The 17920-nt window shown below is 40.1% G+C and overlaps 1 protein-coding gene across 4 annotated transcripts in view; it reads right to left on the reverse strand.

Moving 5' to 3' along the window:
- MYO5A (myosin VA) overlaps window positions 1-17920 on the reverse strand; it is a 183665-nt gene that overhangs the window by 26171 nt on the left and 139574 nt on the right. Inside the window, exons 28-33 of one of the 4 annotated variants that reach the window (XM_067747287.1) lie at window positions 15739-15966; window positions 10599-10699; window positions 6820-6900; window positions 4852-5050; window positions 1706-1780; window positions 191-284 (exon numbers count right to left, since the gene is read on the reverse strand). In XM_067747287.1, coding sequence (XP_067603388.1) covers window positions 191-284; window positions 1706-1780; window positions 4852-5050; window positions 6820-6900; window positions 10599-10699; window positions 15739-15966 — 778 coding nt within the window. The remainder of the gene's footprint in view (window positions 1-190; window positions 285-1705; window positions 1781-4851; window positions 5051-6819; window positions 6901-10598; window positions 10700-15738; window positions 15967-17920) is intronic. The other 3 variants (XM_067747305.1, XM_067747294.1, XM_067747313.1) reach the window with 3 other exon arrangements.

Consider the following 17920-nt stretch of genomic DNA (forward strand, 5'->3'; position numbering starts at 1 on the left):
GTAGATTATTACTACCACGAAAAGAACATTTTCCCCCACCTAGTAATGAAAATTTCCACTCCACGGAGGCCAGGTTTGCTGAACGTCATTTTTGTTATTGTCCCTAATATTCACACAAAAACCTTTTAAGCCACTAGTATTGCATATAAAACCAAGGTTCAGCAACTGTCATAGAAACATGTTTAAATACCTTCTAGTTCACCAATTTTTTTGGCAAATACTTTCAGTTGTTTTTTCAGTTTCCGGACAGTCTTATCTTGTTTTTCGAGTTGTTCCATCAAATCCTAAAGATCAAAATGAGAAATATAACAGAAAGACCAAAATAAACCTTCTAAAATGCACAGAAGGAGAGCAGACACAAAATTACAGAAACAGCACTTGTTAGTTTTACATAAAAGCTCCATGAAAGCTCATGGGTGGAGCCCCACCTGGCTAAAACTGGCAGGCAATGGGAAATGCAGCTATAATAAAAGCCAAATGTTAAAATATACAAGGCAGTAAACTCCTTTACAGCGTGATGGACAGCAGGCTCACTGTGGAGTCTTTTCCAGTAGACTCCACAACAATTAAAATGCTCGTAAAATGTACTGCTATTCCAGTAGCAAGTTTTTCTTTTAAAGGGGGAACAGGCAAAGTAAATTCTGATGAATGCACACAGTTTTTTGGGAAGTTTTAAGGATGGTTGAACTTAGGGGCTTTTGATTAACACCTATGTGTGTGAAGCACTGTCTCTCTGAGTTCCACCCTTTGGAGAGGCTAAAACTAGTCCTGTAACTTAAGAAAAGTTAAGAAGTTTTGGGAATTAAAAGGTAAGTTAAAAAATAACGACAGTGGGGTGGGATAGGGAGGGTGGGAGGGAGATGCAAGAGGGAGGAGATATGGGGATGTATGTATATGTATAGCTGATTCACTTTGCTATAAAGCACAAACTAACACACCATTGTGAAGCAATTATACTCCAATAAAGGTGTTTAAAAAAAATAAATAACGACAGAAAACAGGATAGAGTGGTCTGCAGACCAAGTGGCAGGTTGGATAACATTCCCATAAAAATCTCCCAGGTGATATAAGTTTGTTTATAGAGAAAAAGGGATAATTCCACATGGTTTATGCAAAAAGAGAAAACAAAAGCAGTTCGTTCAAAGGTGGGGGGTTAAAAAAACTGTGATAATTGGCTCTCTAATCAAGAATTCTTTCAAATGACCGGCATAATTAAAAAATCGATAATTAAGAAGAAAAGTGGATAACAGCAGACTAGGAGCTTGGAAGGGAAATAAATCAGTGATTTAATAAGTCTGTGGTTGTTATTCAGGTTATGGATTAGAAAAGCTTTTATAAATACAAATATTCATTCATTTTCCAGTTTAGTTTAGACAAGGCTGATTTAGATACTAGACCAATGTTTCAAAAGGAACAGTTGCTAACATTTCAAAGGGTTCAGTTGTTTCTTGGATTTTACTTTATCTTTCAAATTTTGCTTCCATCACACTGTAAGCCTAGTGTTAATAACAAACTGAAGGTGACAATGGACGCAGGACATTGATAGAGGCGACATCACTGGCTAAAAGACAGCTGTGGGGAGAAAGGTTTTGTGACAGTTTTTGAAGAGACTTCCTGGGGCGGGGCAGGCAGCGGTGTGCTCTTCAGTTACAGAGGGCTAGAATTAGCAGGGAAGACGACAGAGAAGCACTCTGAGTTTACATACAATCATCCGTTTGTAAAGTGAAATCCGATATGATTGATACTTCTTAGGATCATCTGCATATAATTCCTCAAAATACTGAAAAAACAGGCACAATGGACATTTGTTTTTCTCTGTGAGGGGAATGCTACCTCTCAGCAAAATCAATTTTAAAATATTTTAAAACACAAATAATGAAACCACGTATACTCAAAAGGCTCTGATTTGTCACCTGCCATTGCCCTCTAATTTTTCTAATACAGATGATTCTGATTATATATACACAAATATATTTTCACATGCTCAGAGGAAACAGGCTATGTTAGCAGGTAAACAGAGCTGTGGTCCATATTCCCCAGATAAGGCTGTTATTTCAATTCTCAGACCTGCTCACAAGTTGCTGCACTTTCTTTGCTGCCAGTAGCAGTGGCAAGAGTGGGGAATTCCCTTAAAACAAAAGTGAGAATAATGGCAAAGTTGGAGCTCTTGTTTGAAGTTGGAAAGACTGATGAGAAGCTGTGTGCCTTCCTTCCCTGAAAGGCAGCTTGCGGGTGGCCTGTGACGCTTGTCCACTAGAGGAGGGAGAAAAACCATTTCTGTGATTGTGTTGGGAGGTAGGTGGGTGGGAAGGATTTGCAGGGTAGTTTCTCAGAACACTAAGCCTAGGCCCACCGCTGCTTTAATATCTGCCCAAGTGTTTCCTAAAGAAATGCACAATTAAGATTGAGACACTATAATGATTGTGAAAAAGTACATCATCCCCTATCTGTAAGTTTGAATCCACTCTCCTGAGTAAGTAGTCAGCGAGGCAGAAGCAGCTGACCTACGAAGGGTTTTCCTAAAATTCAAACTCGTTAACTAGATTCTACCAGTTGAGAATTTGGGGGCTTAGTTTATGTTTGTATTAGCTATTAAAAATTGAGAAGAAAAGTAATACTGTGCATAAGGTTGAAAGGGAAATGCTTAACCAGCTTAGTGAAAAAACTCTGAGAATCTACCACCCAGAATCATCTTTATTTCATGGTTTCACCTTGTATTTTAAGATAATCATTTAAAAAGCACAGAATTTATATGCTGATCAATTATTATTATATTATTTAGTATATCAATTCTTAGACAATAAAGCATTGTTAGTTTAATTTAAGCAACAATATACTTGTGAGTAATAAAATGACATCTCAGAAATATTCCATGATTCAGAAGAACTTCCCCCACAAATTAGTGATATTTCAGGCCCTTTGAAAAGAGTCCAAACTCTGCCCTCACCCACCTTTCCCATTCCTACAATGTAGCCTCACCAGCAAGCTGTCCTCAGAGGGAAGGACAGACTGGAAAAAGAATACCTTTGAGCTTTTTTTTTTTTTTTTAGATTAATTAATTAGGCTGCATTGGGTCTTCCTTGCTGTGCGCGGGCTTTCTCTAGTTGCAGTGAGGGGGGCTACTCTTCACTGCGGTGTGCTGGCTTCTCATTGTGGTGGCTTCTCTTGTTGCGAAGCACAGGCTCTAGGTGCGCGGGCTTCAGTACCTGTGGCACGCAGGCTCAGGAGTTGTGGTTCTTGGGTTCTAGAGCACAGGCTCAGTAGTTGTGGCACACGGGCTTAGTTGCTCTGCGACATGTGGGATTTTCCCGGACCAGGGCTTGAGCCCGTGTCCCCTGCATTGGCAGGTGGATTCTTAACCACTGCGCCACCAGGGAAGTCCCATACCTTTAAGTTTTGCTTCAAATAATATAAAAGATGGTTGAATAGATGACACCAGAAAACTATTTGTAATGTAAATGATCACTAATGAAATAATGGAGGGATAATTCAGATTGTTAAATCTTCAGAGAAAATCCAAACTATTTTAGTACAGCTCATTAAAACCCTGAATTGAAGAAACAGAAACAGCGCTTCCCTGGTGGCGAAGTGGTTGGGAATCTGCCTGCCAATGCAGGGGACACAGGTTCGAGCCCTGGTCCGGGAAGATCCCACATGCCACAAAGCAACTAAGCCCATGCGCCACAACTACTAAGCCTGTGCTCTAGAGCCCGTGAACCACAACTACTGAGCCCATGTGCCATAACTACTGAAACCCTCACGCCTAGAGCCCATGCTCCATAACGGGAGAAGCCACCACCACAACGAGAAGCCTGCACACCGCAACGAAGACCCAACACAGCCAAAAATAAATAAATAAATAAACAAACAAATTAATTAATTAAAAATAACCCAAAACAGAAACAAATTACCACTAGCCCTAAACAGCTTTTCTCAAAACCAGACTGACACTACAATATAGATTTTATATAGAAGTATGGCATTGGGAGTTCCCTGGTCGGGTAACTGAGGAACTGAGATCCCACAAACCATGTGGTACAGCCAAAAATAAAAAAAAAAAAGTGGAATTATACTTTTTCAATGACTTTTACTTTAATAAATATGTTTATCAAACTTAAGTATAAATCTGTAATAAAAGTTATTTTGTGACTGAGAAACATTCTAGAAAATATTTTCTATAAAAGAAAGACAGACAGAAAGAAAAAAAGAGAAAAAGAACAAACTTGGACTCTGTGCCAGCACTCAGAATCTGGCAAGGGGAAAAAAATCTCCTCATTCACTGCCCAAGTTCTGCTACAAAAGAACCACGAATGTATAAACTTGAATCCTGACGTTCCTCCTCCCTGACCTTGGAGCTCCAACCAAGGTCAACCTACAGCCCCACGTTGGTTCTGCCAACTGCCTTCCCTGACCCTAACTCTAACCCCGCTGTCTGCTAGAGACAGGGGCTGGGATGGCCACAGTGGTGCTTGGGGACCAAAGGTTGTGACAACTATATAACCTCCTCGATGGCAGAGAAGCTGCAGCTGACGTGGAGGAAGCTGAGTTCCTGAGGATATCAAAAGCCCAGCACACAGTCGGCCTATATCTTCCAGACCCTCCAAGTGAGGGCTGAGGACGCTGAGATGCACCAGAGCCTTCTGTGAGAAACAATCCGAGTACACGCCTTTTTCACTTCTACCAACACAGTCCTATTTTCCTTACTCTGTCCCTGATAGGGAAAGAGGGTAACAAGTGTGGGGAAGTGAGTGCTTCCCAGTCAGGAAAGACGTTTTGCTCAAAAAGCAAGGAAGGCTGCCCTGCAGGGCTAGGGCCTGCGTGCTGAGGAATGTGGCCTGGCACCTCCCTTACCAGGTTCTCGTTGGTGAGCCGGGTGATCTCGTGCTGCAGGCTGGCCTCGATGCGGGCCTCTGGGGGCAGCTGCAGGTTCTGGGCCAGCAGCTGCTGCTGCCGGTTGTTCTCCTCCTTCAGGCTCTGGATCTCCCCGCGGAGGGCTTCGGCCTCATTCTCATGGCTCCTCTTCTGCGACTGCAGCTGGGATTCCAGGAGCCTGCGGAGAAGCCACACGAGTAGGAAAGGGAGGTGACACCAGAGTCCCTGCTTGAAGGGTACAAGACTCCATGCTCACTTGCAAGGGCAGAAAAGCAGGGATTCTGTAGTGACTGTGTAGCTTCTGACTTGATTAGAGTCTAGGAACTCAACCAAGGGCCAGAAATGGAAACAAATGTGCTCACATTTGTGTCTTTCTGAACTGTGGACCCTGCTACAAAGTTCTCAAAGGCCCCTAGAAACAGGAAAATTTTAGCTCTTTTAAAAGGTTCATGGGAAATGATGATCAATCAATCAATTAAAAATTGATCAATCAATTAAAAGACATAGGTTAAAGAACCTGGCTTACTACATTCACAAACTAGTATTAAAGTTGGCAAAGCTCGTACCTTCGTCACAAAATCACCGCACTATGGAGGGCAAGATTACAAATGCCCCGTCTAATTAAATATGCCTTGAAGACTTTCAGCATTACTAATTCCAGGCAGAGGGTGTGACCAGGGTCCCATTTTTACTTTCTACTTTTATCTCTGAAGGGCAGAAAGGCTGGAGTGCTACTCTGAAATACATACAGATTTACCCAAATCCAGACAGATAGCTCTGAAATTTCATATATATATATATATATATATATATATAAAATTTGTCATTTTCTCTTTCCCCATACACTTCCTTATCAGTAACAGAATCCTAACAAGATATGGTTTTAGAACATCAATATTAGTGGGACCAACAAAGCAGCTACTGCTTCTCTGAGCAAACATACAAGTCAGCTGCACTGTGAGTAGTCTAGGGCAGGAGGATACTAGAGCGAACTGGCATCCTCCCTTCACCAGGCACCCCCATTTCTACATTCACCCCCTTTTCCAAAGCCAAAACAAAGTTATGGATAGGAATTAACTAACATGAAGAAAGAAAAGATGTTCTTTTATTCAAACCCCTTAGTTATCAAATGCTGGGAAACACTGATGCCATTGCAAGCAAACGGTTAGCAGCAGACTAAAAATATTTTAATGATTATAAAATTTCAAAAGGATTTGAACCAATAACACCACAAAGTTAATGACAATCGTTTGTGATTAGAACAAAGCAGAATAAGTAGAAGCCCCTCGAACAAAGAGTCTAAATATTTTAAAATTAAATATTTATATATTAATATAAATATTAAAAATTAAATATTTCTAAATATTTTAAAAAATTCATCACTAAAATGGCATTTTTAAGAGATTTTAAGACACAAATCTCACTAGAGGAGATGAGTGTCTGTGTCAGAAAGGTGCTGCTGTTTCAATTTCATTTGCTTTCCCCTAAACATATTTAACATGTTGAGTTAGGGTGATTACTTTGAACTGTAGCAATGCAGGAAACCCTCTTTGTTTGCGGTTTCACAAATCGGAATTTCACAATAACCACACAGAATGCCAAATCGTGCACTTAACACTGCTTAACACTGCTGTTAGGCAGCATGATCATAATATATGAGAATGCAGACACATTGCCCAGGCACATATATCCTTTAAATTGGTCATTATTCCAAACAAGAAACCACTAAGTAATAGGTATTAATCTCTCCTGCAGTAGTAGCTTGGGCTCCAGTTGAGAGGTTTGGAATTTCTTCCACTTTTAGTGAGATATTCACAAATTTTAGTGTCTGAAATTTACCCAGGAAGACACTTAATATAAGAAATACAGAAGTTAAAGTCCGGAGGCCACTGTTAGTAAGAAAAACAACAAATTAATAACATTCCATTTTGAGGAGACAAATATAACCTGTTGGCTTGTTTCAACCCTTCATAAACCAGCAGCAGCTCTCCATCCTCATTCAACTCATGGCCATCCATAGCAGATGATCTTCCATGCAAAAGGAACAATAATGCAAAACACAAAGCGATGGTAATGAGATGATGATAGTCAAGAGCAGCATGTGATATTTCAATATTTTGTTAAGTCAACAGGACTGTTTTTATTAATTACAGATGACTTTAAGATGTTACCACAAAAATCATTTTTGGTTAATTTTTTTAAAAAAATGGGTAACGTGTAACATCACACGTAAATGTGTAGAAATTAAAACAAAATAATCAACATCTAGAGCTACTTTTCCTGCAAAATAATAAATGACTGAAGAGGTAAGAAGGAGGTTCTATTTTTAACATTTTATTCAGCTAACAGAGTGATCTTTTTTTTTTTAACATCTTTATTGGGGTATAATTGCTTTACAATAGTGTGTTATTTTCTGCTTTATAACAAAGTGAATCAGCTATACATATACATATATCCCCATTATCTCCTCCCTCTTGCGGCTCCCTCCCACCCTCCCCCATCTCACCTCTCTAGGTGGTCACAAAGCACCGAGCTGATCTCCCTGTGCTATGTGGCTGCTTCCCACTTCAGCTAGCGGAGTGATCTTATATGTCACATATTATGTTAGAGACTAACCAAAATAGTCATATACATATAGAATGAAAATTTCAGCTACTGTCTTCATGTGGCAATTTTCATAATTCATTTCAAAATGAAGTTTTAAGTCTTCTGGGTAGGAATTTGTTTTAGCGTAATAAAATCTGATTTTGTATTTTTAAAATTATTTTTTAAAATTCTTATAGGAGTAACTTATAAGCCAGTATATGTCCAAAGTTCCCAGCTTTTATGACACAACTTTTAAAAGGTTTGTTGTATCAAAAATTAATTTTAAGACCTGGGGAAACTTCTTTTTTACTAGAAGTGTGACACATTTTATTAAAAGTATGTAGAATTAACAAAACTGACAGAGTTGGTTATAGTTTTTTTTCTACTGAGGGTATAAAAATAATATTTTTGACTGTTTGTCAAGTGTCAGACACCATTCTACAACCTTCCACATGTATCATTTCATTTAGTTCTCCCAGTAACCCAATATATATCATTTGCCACACTGCAGAAGAAGACACTGAGGCTTAGATGTAAGATACCTGCAGGGGTTGCACAGTTGGCAAGTGGTGAAGGCCAGGGCTATGTGACTCCAGAGCCCAGGTTCTTACTTCTCCTACTAGACTTCTGTTTTGTTTGTTTGTTTGTTTATTTATGGCTGTGTTGGGTCTTTGTTGCTGCGCGCGGGCTTTCCCTAGTTGCGGCGAGCAGGGGCTACCCTTCGTTGCGGTGCGCGGGCTTCTCATTGTGGTGGCCTCTCCCATTTCAGAGCACGGGCTCTAGGCGCGTGGGCTTCAGCTGTTGTGGCTCACAGGCTCTAGAGCACAGGCTCCGTAGTTGTGGCACACGGGCTTAGTTGCTGCGCGGCATGTGGGGTCTTCCCAGACCAGGGCTGGAACCCATGTCCCCTCCATTGGCAGGCGGATTCTTAACCACTGTGCCACCAGGGAAGTCCCTAGACTTCTCTTGTTGATACGATGTTTACATAAAACAAATTTCAGACATTGCTCTTCTATTTTCCATCTACCATCTATCCCTAGAGAGTTGATTTATTTGCATGGTCTCAACTGTATTATTACATGCTGATGACTTCAATATTTACATCTCAGCCTACATATCTCTCCTGTTCCAGATCTATATTTTCAACTGCCTAATGAATTTCTCTCCTTGGATGTCTTCCTACCTCCTTAAATATTTGTAAATCTACTGATCATTTCCTGTACTTCCCCACATCCCAGACCCAGGATCACAAACTGGCATCACTATATCCAACCAAGTATCCATAGCAGACACTGCAAAGTTACCCTTCACGGTCCCCATCCCACACAGCCAACAAACTGCAAGGCTACACACCCCATCTTCTTATGTATCTTTCAAAGTGTCCCATTTTCTTCAATCCCAACTGTTACCAACTAAGTCAAAGTCACTATAATCAGTCATTCAATGATGGTGATAACCTCTTAACTGGTCTTTATGCTCTCAATCTTGTTCCACTACAATCTATTCTCTAACATAAAAGCCAGGGCTAGCTTTCTAAAATTCCAATCTCATCATATCATTCTCCTACTTAAAATCTTTCAGCAGCTTCCCTGGTGGTGCAGTGGTTAAGAATCCGCCTGCCAATGCAGGGGACACGGGTTCGAGCCCTGGTCCAGGAAGATCCCACATGCCACAGAGCAACTAAGCCCGCGAGCCACAACTACTGAAGCCTGCGCGCCTAGAGCCCGTGCTCCGCAACAAGAGAAGCCACCGCAATGAGAAGCCCATGCACGGCAACGAAGAGTAGCCCCTGCTCGCCATAACTAGAGAAAAGCCAGCGGGCAGCAACAAAGACCCAACGCAGACAAAAATAAAAATAAATAAATTTATTTTTTTAAAAAAATGACTTCCTTCCTGTCACTGGAGGGAAGTCCAAATTATCTTGGCTGTCTCCCCAACAGCCTATAAACTCTGTGAAAGGAAGGACTGTATTTATCTTGCTTACTGCTATATTCCCAGTGTGTGGCACAGGGCCTGGGATGAAGCAGGCATGCAATACATATCTGGTGACTGAATAGCTGAGTGGATGGATGAACAATGTAATATAGCTCTTTTTATACTAACACATCCTTAGCTATAAGATATGCTTACAACCTACATACATAAATTAAAATTTAAGTTTAACCAAATACTTTTATAAGCATTCTCCACTCTTGCCCATAAAAGAAGGTAATAAGTACCTTACATTTTGCATGGTAATATTCTTAATTTGTGAAGTATTTCTGTATACCAATCCTAACATTACGCATCAGGAGACCTAGATGTACACTGATAAATCTCTGTTATCATCACTGGCTGTGTTCTTTTAAGCATGTAGTCTTTTAAGTTCAGAGTTCAATAGCATGAAGGTTCTTTGCGAAGCAGGAATCGTAGGAAGGCTGACGAATTCCAGAAATGAGCTGTGATACTCTAAGCTATAGGGAAAACTTTTGGGAAAGTTTGGTCATTTAGTGACTGCAAATCTATACTCTCAGCCCACCCAAGGCTCTTAAGACTGAGCTAAATGCCATCTACAACTTCACTCACGAGTAAATGAGATGAAACCAAGGTTAGAATTTTCTCAGAACACCTTAGGAAATGTGACAAAAACTTGGTCTCATATATCAGGGTCCCATCCTAGAAGTCATGGTACCCTTCTAGAATTACATGGCCAACACAGATGTGATTCCGCTACTTCATCACTTCTCTTCACACTAAATTTCAATTATTGAAAGCTGCAGCTGTCCCTACAAACTTTCACAATAACCATCCTGAATAACAAATGGAAGTGACTACCCAAGATAGTCCAAGCTGTATAGTAAGCAACTGGTTTTCTTCTCAAGGCTAAGACCCTAAATATACAGAAATATATTCCCTTAATGTAAAGAATATTTTCCTTTCCATCTCTCACCTCTTATAATAATATAAGGTAATGCTACCTTATATTATTATAAATGAGATTTTAACTGGGAATATATTGGAAACCTTGGATCCCCTTTGAAGGTCAGCTGATGTCTAACAAAACAATGCATAAATACTTGGACTTACTGTATAAGAGGCTGGCTTGAAGATTAAAGATCAATATGATTAAACCAAAATGAATAAAAGAAACATCAACTTACCTGTTTGTTTCTTTCAAACCGATATATGCTTGTGCTATTTCACCTTTATCTTTCATTTTTTGTACATCTTCTAAAAGTATTGTGGAATCTGTCATTGTATTCTGAAGGGGGAAAAGACACATTTCCACATTAAGTGTTAACTCTAAAGCTTTGGACCTCATACAACATTTTCTTTCCTCCAGAATAGGGGGTGTTCTACAACACCTCTGCCCCACCAGAGCGTCTGCCCTAGCCCCGGTACAACTACAGAGAGTGGGGCACAGGCAGTTAAGAGGAAGAGGCACCTCCAGTCCCTCTCTTGAGAATCCCTAACACTCTACTACAAAGGTGGTGTGATTCTAGAGTAAATAAAATCACTGATGGGCCACGTGTGTTTTACACTGTGTGTGTGTGTGTGTGTGTGTGTGTGTATATACACACACACACACACACACACAGTATAAATATATATATATATTCAGTGCCCTTGCCTGGTTATTATTCTAATGTTGTATATATACTTTAAAAAATATACATATAGATATAAACTATATACAGCATTAAAACAATAACCAGGCAAGAACACCAAGTATTCAATGCAATGTACAAAGCTGTTCTTTCTTCTACTTCTGGACCAGTTATAACAAAACAAATACCCTAATAAACACGAAAAGTTTGACATAAAGCTCATTTTCCCATTAACAACTCAGTACAAAACAAGTGGTGTTCAGATCATGTGTTTCAGCAAAATTAAATGTTTTTTTCCTCACATCTTTAGATATATATAAATGGGAAGGATTTAGCTCCTTGGAAATATCTACCATCTGCTGTTATTCAATTCTTTTTTCCTCTGTTACAGTATAGCATGGTTCATAAGCTTTTGAAATAAACATCTGGCAGGTCAGAATTACTAACGATTTTGCATAGAAAGGACTTTTCTGCTAACATTTTTACTTCCTTTTTTATTTTTCTTTTTTGGTGTAATCTGTCTGACAACCAATGTAATTTCAAAATCTTGCTTCTACTCAGCCACTCTCTCTCTCTCCTAAACCAGGGCAAGAATAGACAATAAGAACAACTGCTCTATAGCCTCTAAAGAATAATACTCTTTAGAACCCAAGAGCCCATTCTATTTGTCTAAATAGTATATGTCTGATGGTTTAGTCAACATTTGCTCTAAAGCCAGATCTCACAGTGAAGTAGAGATTACAGAATACACTTCAAATATCATGATCTTAGAGACCAAGATAACTTTAATGTCAACTAGAGGCCTACAAATACTCGCTTTTGAATTCCAGTGTTTATAATAAAAAAAATCCTTTTTTTAAAAAAAATCCCACTTTTATCCTAATGCTGTCCTTTTGTGAGTCTATAAATGCACACTTAGAGAAGACCAAATATAACCTGATAAGAGCTATAACAAGAGCTTACGCTTTACTGATTTTAAAAATCTTTCCCATAAGCACCACATATAGCATTTTTATAAATATTCTAGGTATGTTTTATAAATATTTTACTACATATTTCATAGAAAATTTCTTTTTCTCTTTTATTGAAAGGCAGAAAATCTTTCTACTCTATAAAGGGCCATACTCAGATTTTTAAGTTTTAGACTGTAACTCAAAGAACCAGTTTCTATGTTAAATAACGCTACATGTATTCTTTGACATCTGAGGACCTACATGATCTGGTTTTTAACTTTTAGTAAATTAGGTAAGTAGATCTAATGAACTCATCCAAAGGAAAGATAGTAGAAAGTAGCCAGTCCTTCCCTTATCCGGCCTATCATAGCTAAGAAGCAGGGGCTGGGCATGGGGTCAGACTTGTACTGCCAGCGCTAGGAAGTTCCTGACTCACTGCTCAAAGAGTCCCTGCCAAGACAGGACCAGAAGTTCTGAAAGGGTTGCGCCATGTAGGAAAATCCCACTCTTCCCAAGGGCATGCTCAGCTCCTCAGGCCCCTCCTCACCCTTGGCCAACAAACCCACAGCTGGTAGAAATGAGAGTATGGGAACGCTTGCACTTTGGAGTGTGCTCCGAGTTAAGGGCTTCCCTCCCCCGCTTGTGGATGGCCTGCCATAACTACCACTATGAGTCACAGACCTGACTACGAATTCAAAAGTCATGGAGGCCTCTCTGCGATCCAGACTGGAGCCTATGACATCCATTATTTTCCCACTGACTTCTCAAATAGCAGGGGGTCAAATAGGAAATTAATTTGTAAATATCAAAATAGACTTGTTGGCCAGAAAATATCAACTGCAAAACTGCGGGATACTTGTAAAAATCAGGATTAAATAGAAGTGTTTACTAAAAATTTAAAAAAATATATAATTACCTTGTCATCCTGAAAATCACAAGTCAGCAAGCACAAAAAACAAATGGAGAAAACAACAAACCCTTAGTTCCATAAATAAATTCCATCTTGAGTCCTCATCAAAACAGATAAAAGCTAACTGTGAAAACAACCAAGTTTGTTTCTCCTAAAACTAACTCTGTATGTAAATTACTATCCATGGAACTGGCATGAAGTGGACATTAATATATATTTATGTAATGGCAACTCTTAATTCTCAGGAACAGACTCTTGAAATTCTTTTGAGTTGGTTTGATTTTTCTAATTATAAAGTATTTGTGAGGGTATGAGGAAAATGAACCTCCTGTTAATGTATTATGGTAAAATTCTTATCCCAGGTCTGTGAGAGTTAACAGTAACGCCTTGGTAGGAGGTCATTTGTCCAAGTGAAGCCTCCCGGAACACTTGTGGAGGTGGAGCACGTAAACTAGATGTGGCTGGCTGGGCTGGATCATCACCTGGCCCACGGGATATCACTTACCACTTGCTTGCAAAGGAGTTGTGAAATGATGTGTCCCTTGACTAGAAACGGAGTGGGATAAACAGTCCTGGGTTTGAAAGGGCTTAGTCAGTGTCCTGGGCATTTCTCCTAAGAGAAAACAAGCTGATGCTATGTGTAGGCTTGGAGCCTGGAGAGCAGGGACCTTGGTTAGACAGGGCCAGCCCATTAGGCGCTGGAGATAAGTTGTCACATGGAGTATGTGAGCTGGGTAGGTGACAGTGTGAGGTACCAGAGCTATGTGCTCTTGTGAGCTGGATTGTTTTTATACCCCTTGGTTCATTTTTCTTTTTCTTTCTATTGACTTTTACTAAAGTTTCTTGTTAGAATATTAGTTCATCACAGGGAACCAGAGAAAGGAATTCTAATTTTGGACTCTGTTCCAGCTAGCATGCAGAGGGAGGCTTGTTTCTTGAGGCCCAGTCCCAGGTGTGAGTTGTCGTTATCAAATACAAATGTTATGTGCCAGGTATGGTATCTTAACCACATGCAGAACTACCATTTCTTTTATTCTTTTCTTTTCTTTTTTTTTTAGAATTTGGAGGCTTTCAATATTCTTTTATTTTTATTTATTTATTTTTGGCTGTGTTGGGTCTTCGTTGCTGCACGCGGGCTTTCTCTAATTGCCGCGAGCAGGGGCTACTGTTCGTTGCAGTGCACGGGCTTCTCATTACAGTGGCTTCTCTTGTTGTGGAGCTCGAGCTCTAGGTACGCAGGCTCAGTAGTTGTGGCACACGGGATTAGTTGCTCTGCGGCATGAGGGGTCTTCCTGGACCAGGGCTCGAACCCATGTCCCCTGCATTGGCAGGAGGATTCTTAACCACTGCACCACCAGGGAAGCCCCAGAACTACCATTTCTAAGAGAAGTGCTCTCAGATCTTTCAGGCATCCCATTCACTATATGTTATAGTCTTTTAAAAATTGAATTATATTGACATACAATATCAGTTTCATTTGTACAACATAGTGATTTGATATTTTTATACATTATGAAATGATCACCAGGATAAGTCTAGTTACCATCTGTCACCATACGAGTTATTACAATATCATTGACTATATTCCCTATGATGTACATTACATCCCTGTGACTTATTTATTTTATAACTGGAAGTTTGTAACTCTGAATCCCCTTTATCTATGTCACCCAACCCTCTAACCCCCTCCCTTCTGGCAAACACTAGTTTCTTCTAGCTATGAGTCTGCTTCTGTTTTGTTTTTTAGATTTCACACATACTAAGTGAAATCATATGGTATGTGTCATTCTCTTTTTTTTTTTTCATTCTCTGTCTTATAGTCATTTTTTATGTGGCAGGTCATGCAGCTGGGATACTTGATTGCCTAATTCTTGGTAACACTTTGCTTCATGAACATGGGCAGGGACAAAAACCAGGTTTTAAGATGATTATTCAGATTCCCCCCGATGTCAAATGACTAAAAGGTCCATTTCTCACCAACACATGGCAGTTGGATCTCGAGTTATCCGAGGTCAGGGAAGGCGTTCAAAGGGCCATCTATATGCTTCAGCCTGGGTCCCTTCTGTGGAATCACTAAACACAGCCCCTCCTAGCTGGGACAACTCCCACCATTAAACAGAACTTCTTGAAGTGAGCAGAAATCATCTCCATGTCACTTCTACTCACTGATCTCATTTCTAACCTTTTCATGTGTTATCTTTCCTATCTTTAAACAGGCTATTTTCAACAAATAATTTAAAATTGTACTTAATGCCTTCCCACAGCAAGACAACTTATGGATTTTTGTATTTAATAGAATTGTATTTTTGATCAAAATTTATCATGACCAGATTACTAAAAAACGATTAATTTTAAAAGCCCTTTGCTCATGAGTGAGCGGTGAAACTTTGAAGAGCATTTGAGATATCATTTGCTTCTTGTTCACTCCAACTGGTATTTGCAACAGTTTTAAAACAACATTGAGATTTTCCCCCCAAAATGATGATATCCTCAATTAGACTAAAAATGCTCTTAAATGTTTGCTTTGTTATAAATTGGAGAGAGGGCTTCCCTGGTGGCACAGTGGTTGAGAGTCTGCCTGCTGATGCAGGGGACACGGGTTTGTGCCCCGGTCCGGGAGGATCCCGCATGCCGTGGGGCAGCTGGGCCTGTGGGCCATGGCCGCTGAGCCCGTGCATCCGGAGCCTGTGATCCGCAACGGGAGAGGCCACAGCAGTCAGAGGCCCGCGTACCGCAAAGATAAATAAATAAATAAATAAGTTGGAGGGAAAGGGTATGAAGAAAGAGGCCAGTCCCCAAACACCCACCTGAGCCACTTGCTCATGCTTACCTTGGGTTGGATGGCCTCTTTCTGGCTCACCAGTTGAGACCTCAAGATGAGGACTTCCTCCTTGCGGACATCGAGCTCCTCACTCACAGAGGTCAGCTGCTCCATGAGGACACGGTAGGCTGGTGCACCTGGAGCGGTCACCTCGGGGGCACTTTTCTCACTAAGGGCCTTGCGTAACTCATTCAGCTCATTTTTCAGTTTTTTGTTTTCTGATTCTAGTTCTTGACGCTGTATGAATAGACAAAGAAGTTCATCACTGTCATCCTCAACTTTACATTGCAATACTCATCCTTCTCTAAGATAGTAGAAGAATTCTGCTGGAAAAGATCGCCAGAGCTCCATAGTGAATGGCTCCCCTGGTTCTACTGGGAACTCAGCTCTTAAAATTAAGAAAGTCAGCGTCAAGTGGAATTGAGCAAGGTGAATGGTAGTTTGCTTCATCAACCTAAATTCCAGAATCAAATTTATTCCAGGCCGCCCAGGGTGTGGTCACAGGCCTGAAGAGAAGGCTGAGTCCTAAGGGGTGAGTTTATCTCAGTACTAAGAAGCACAGGTTTTCTTTATGGGTAAATACAAGCACAAATATGAAGGTCCAAATGGTCAGGTTATTTCCAATGAATTGTTCAGAGAGCAGATCCCTGAAGTGTTGAGTAATACCCTCTTATTTCTTTTGTAAAGGAGAGGGGAAAGACCACTGAAATTTTAGGCTTTTAACTTCTAATTTAAAAATTACATAGTATTTAAACTAATAAAATTCTCTATAGTGTTTCAATAACAACAAAACAATATATTTTTGAAACTTCTTTCCTGTGTGACATGCTTGTGAAGCTGCTGGCGGAAGCCTTGAGAAGCAGGAGGAGAGGATGGGCGACCTCTTCCTTCAGTCATCTAGATGGACATACACATCCTTTACCATCTCCATACTTTCACATACTACCAGCCATCCTCCCATCACCAGTTAGTGCTGCCCTTTGTAGGCTCTGCTCAACCAACGGCAGTGGAACCCAGAATAGAGATCTGCCGCTAAACTCTATTTATTGACCCTAAAATACAAATGTCACAGGATACTGGTTGGGAAATAGTGAAGCAGACGGGCATTTAAAAGCACCATGCTGATTTATTTAGCACATGACATTAAGGCTTTATGATAGTGGAAGTGAGACACTTCCACACAAAGATAAAATATTTTACCATTTCTTCCAGAGAAGCAATCTTAGGTTTATAGCACCATATTAGACCTTTCAACATGTTATAGTAAGACTAATTAAAGTCCTTTTTTTCCCCTAGTTTAAGAATGTATAACACCTTCTTTCATGAATTAGTCCATTCAAACGTGAAAATGAATGCTCCTTCCTATCCCCAGTCTCCTACCAACTGGTAATCAGATTCGTATTGCTATTTCTGAAAACGTATGAATGTCTTTACTTCGACACCTAAGCTCTGATGCCATGTTTCCCAAACTTTAATGTGCATCAGAATCACCCGGAGGACGGATGGCTTGGTGCCACCCCCACAGTTTCTGATTCAATAGGTTTGGTGTGAGGCCCATAAATTTGCATTTCCATCAAATTACCAGGTCATGTTGATGCAGATGGCCCAGGGACCACATTTCGAGAAACACTGAGCTAATACTTGGGAACTGTCCTTCTCTACAAACACATAGTTTCAGTGGGGTCTGATGGTTAGAGCATGGGGTTTGGAGCTAGAGATACCAATGTTCAAATTCCATTCCTGTCGGTTTCTAGTGGGGTCATCTTAGGGAAGTTACTTATACTTCTTAGTGTCAGTTGCTTCATCTATAAAATGGGAATTAAAATGCTTACTTGCAGGATGGTTGTTAAAAATTAAGGCTGATGTGTAAAGTGCTTGTATTTTAAAATGATGAAGATAATGACAGCAGCCAACATTTGTTGGGTCCTTATGATGTGCCAGGTACTATTCTAAGCAGTTTACATGAATTACTTCATATAATCCTCATGACAGTCCTATAAGATACATATTATCATTATTCCCGCTTTATAGATGAGAAAACCAAGGCACAGAAAGGAGAATTTGCACACAGTCATACAGTGGCAGATCTAGCATTTGAACCCAGGCAGTCTGTCACCTGGGTCCATGTCCTTTCCTACCTTCTACAGCCTCAAATGGCAGCTACTGCTCCTGCTTCTGCTTAGACTGAACT

Source organism: Pseudorca crassidens, chromosome 1 (genome assembly GCF_039906515.1).
Source record: "Pseudorca crassidens isolate mPseCra1 chromosome 1, mPseCra1.hap1, whole genome shotgun sequence".
NCBI classification, from domain to species: domain Eukaryota; kingdom Metazoa; phylum Chordata; class Mammalia; order Artiodactyla; family Delphinidae; genus Pseudorca; species Pseudorca crassidens.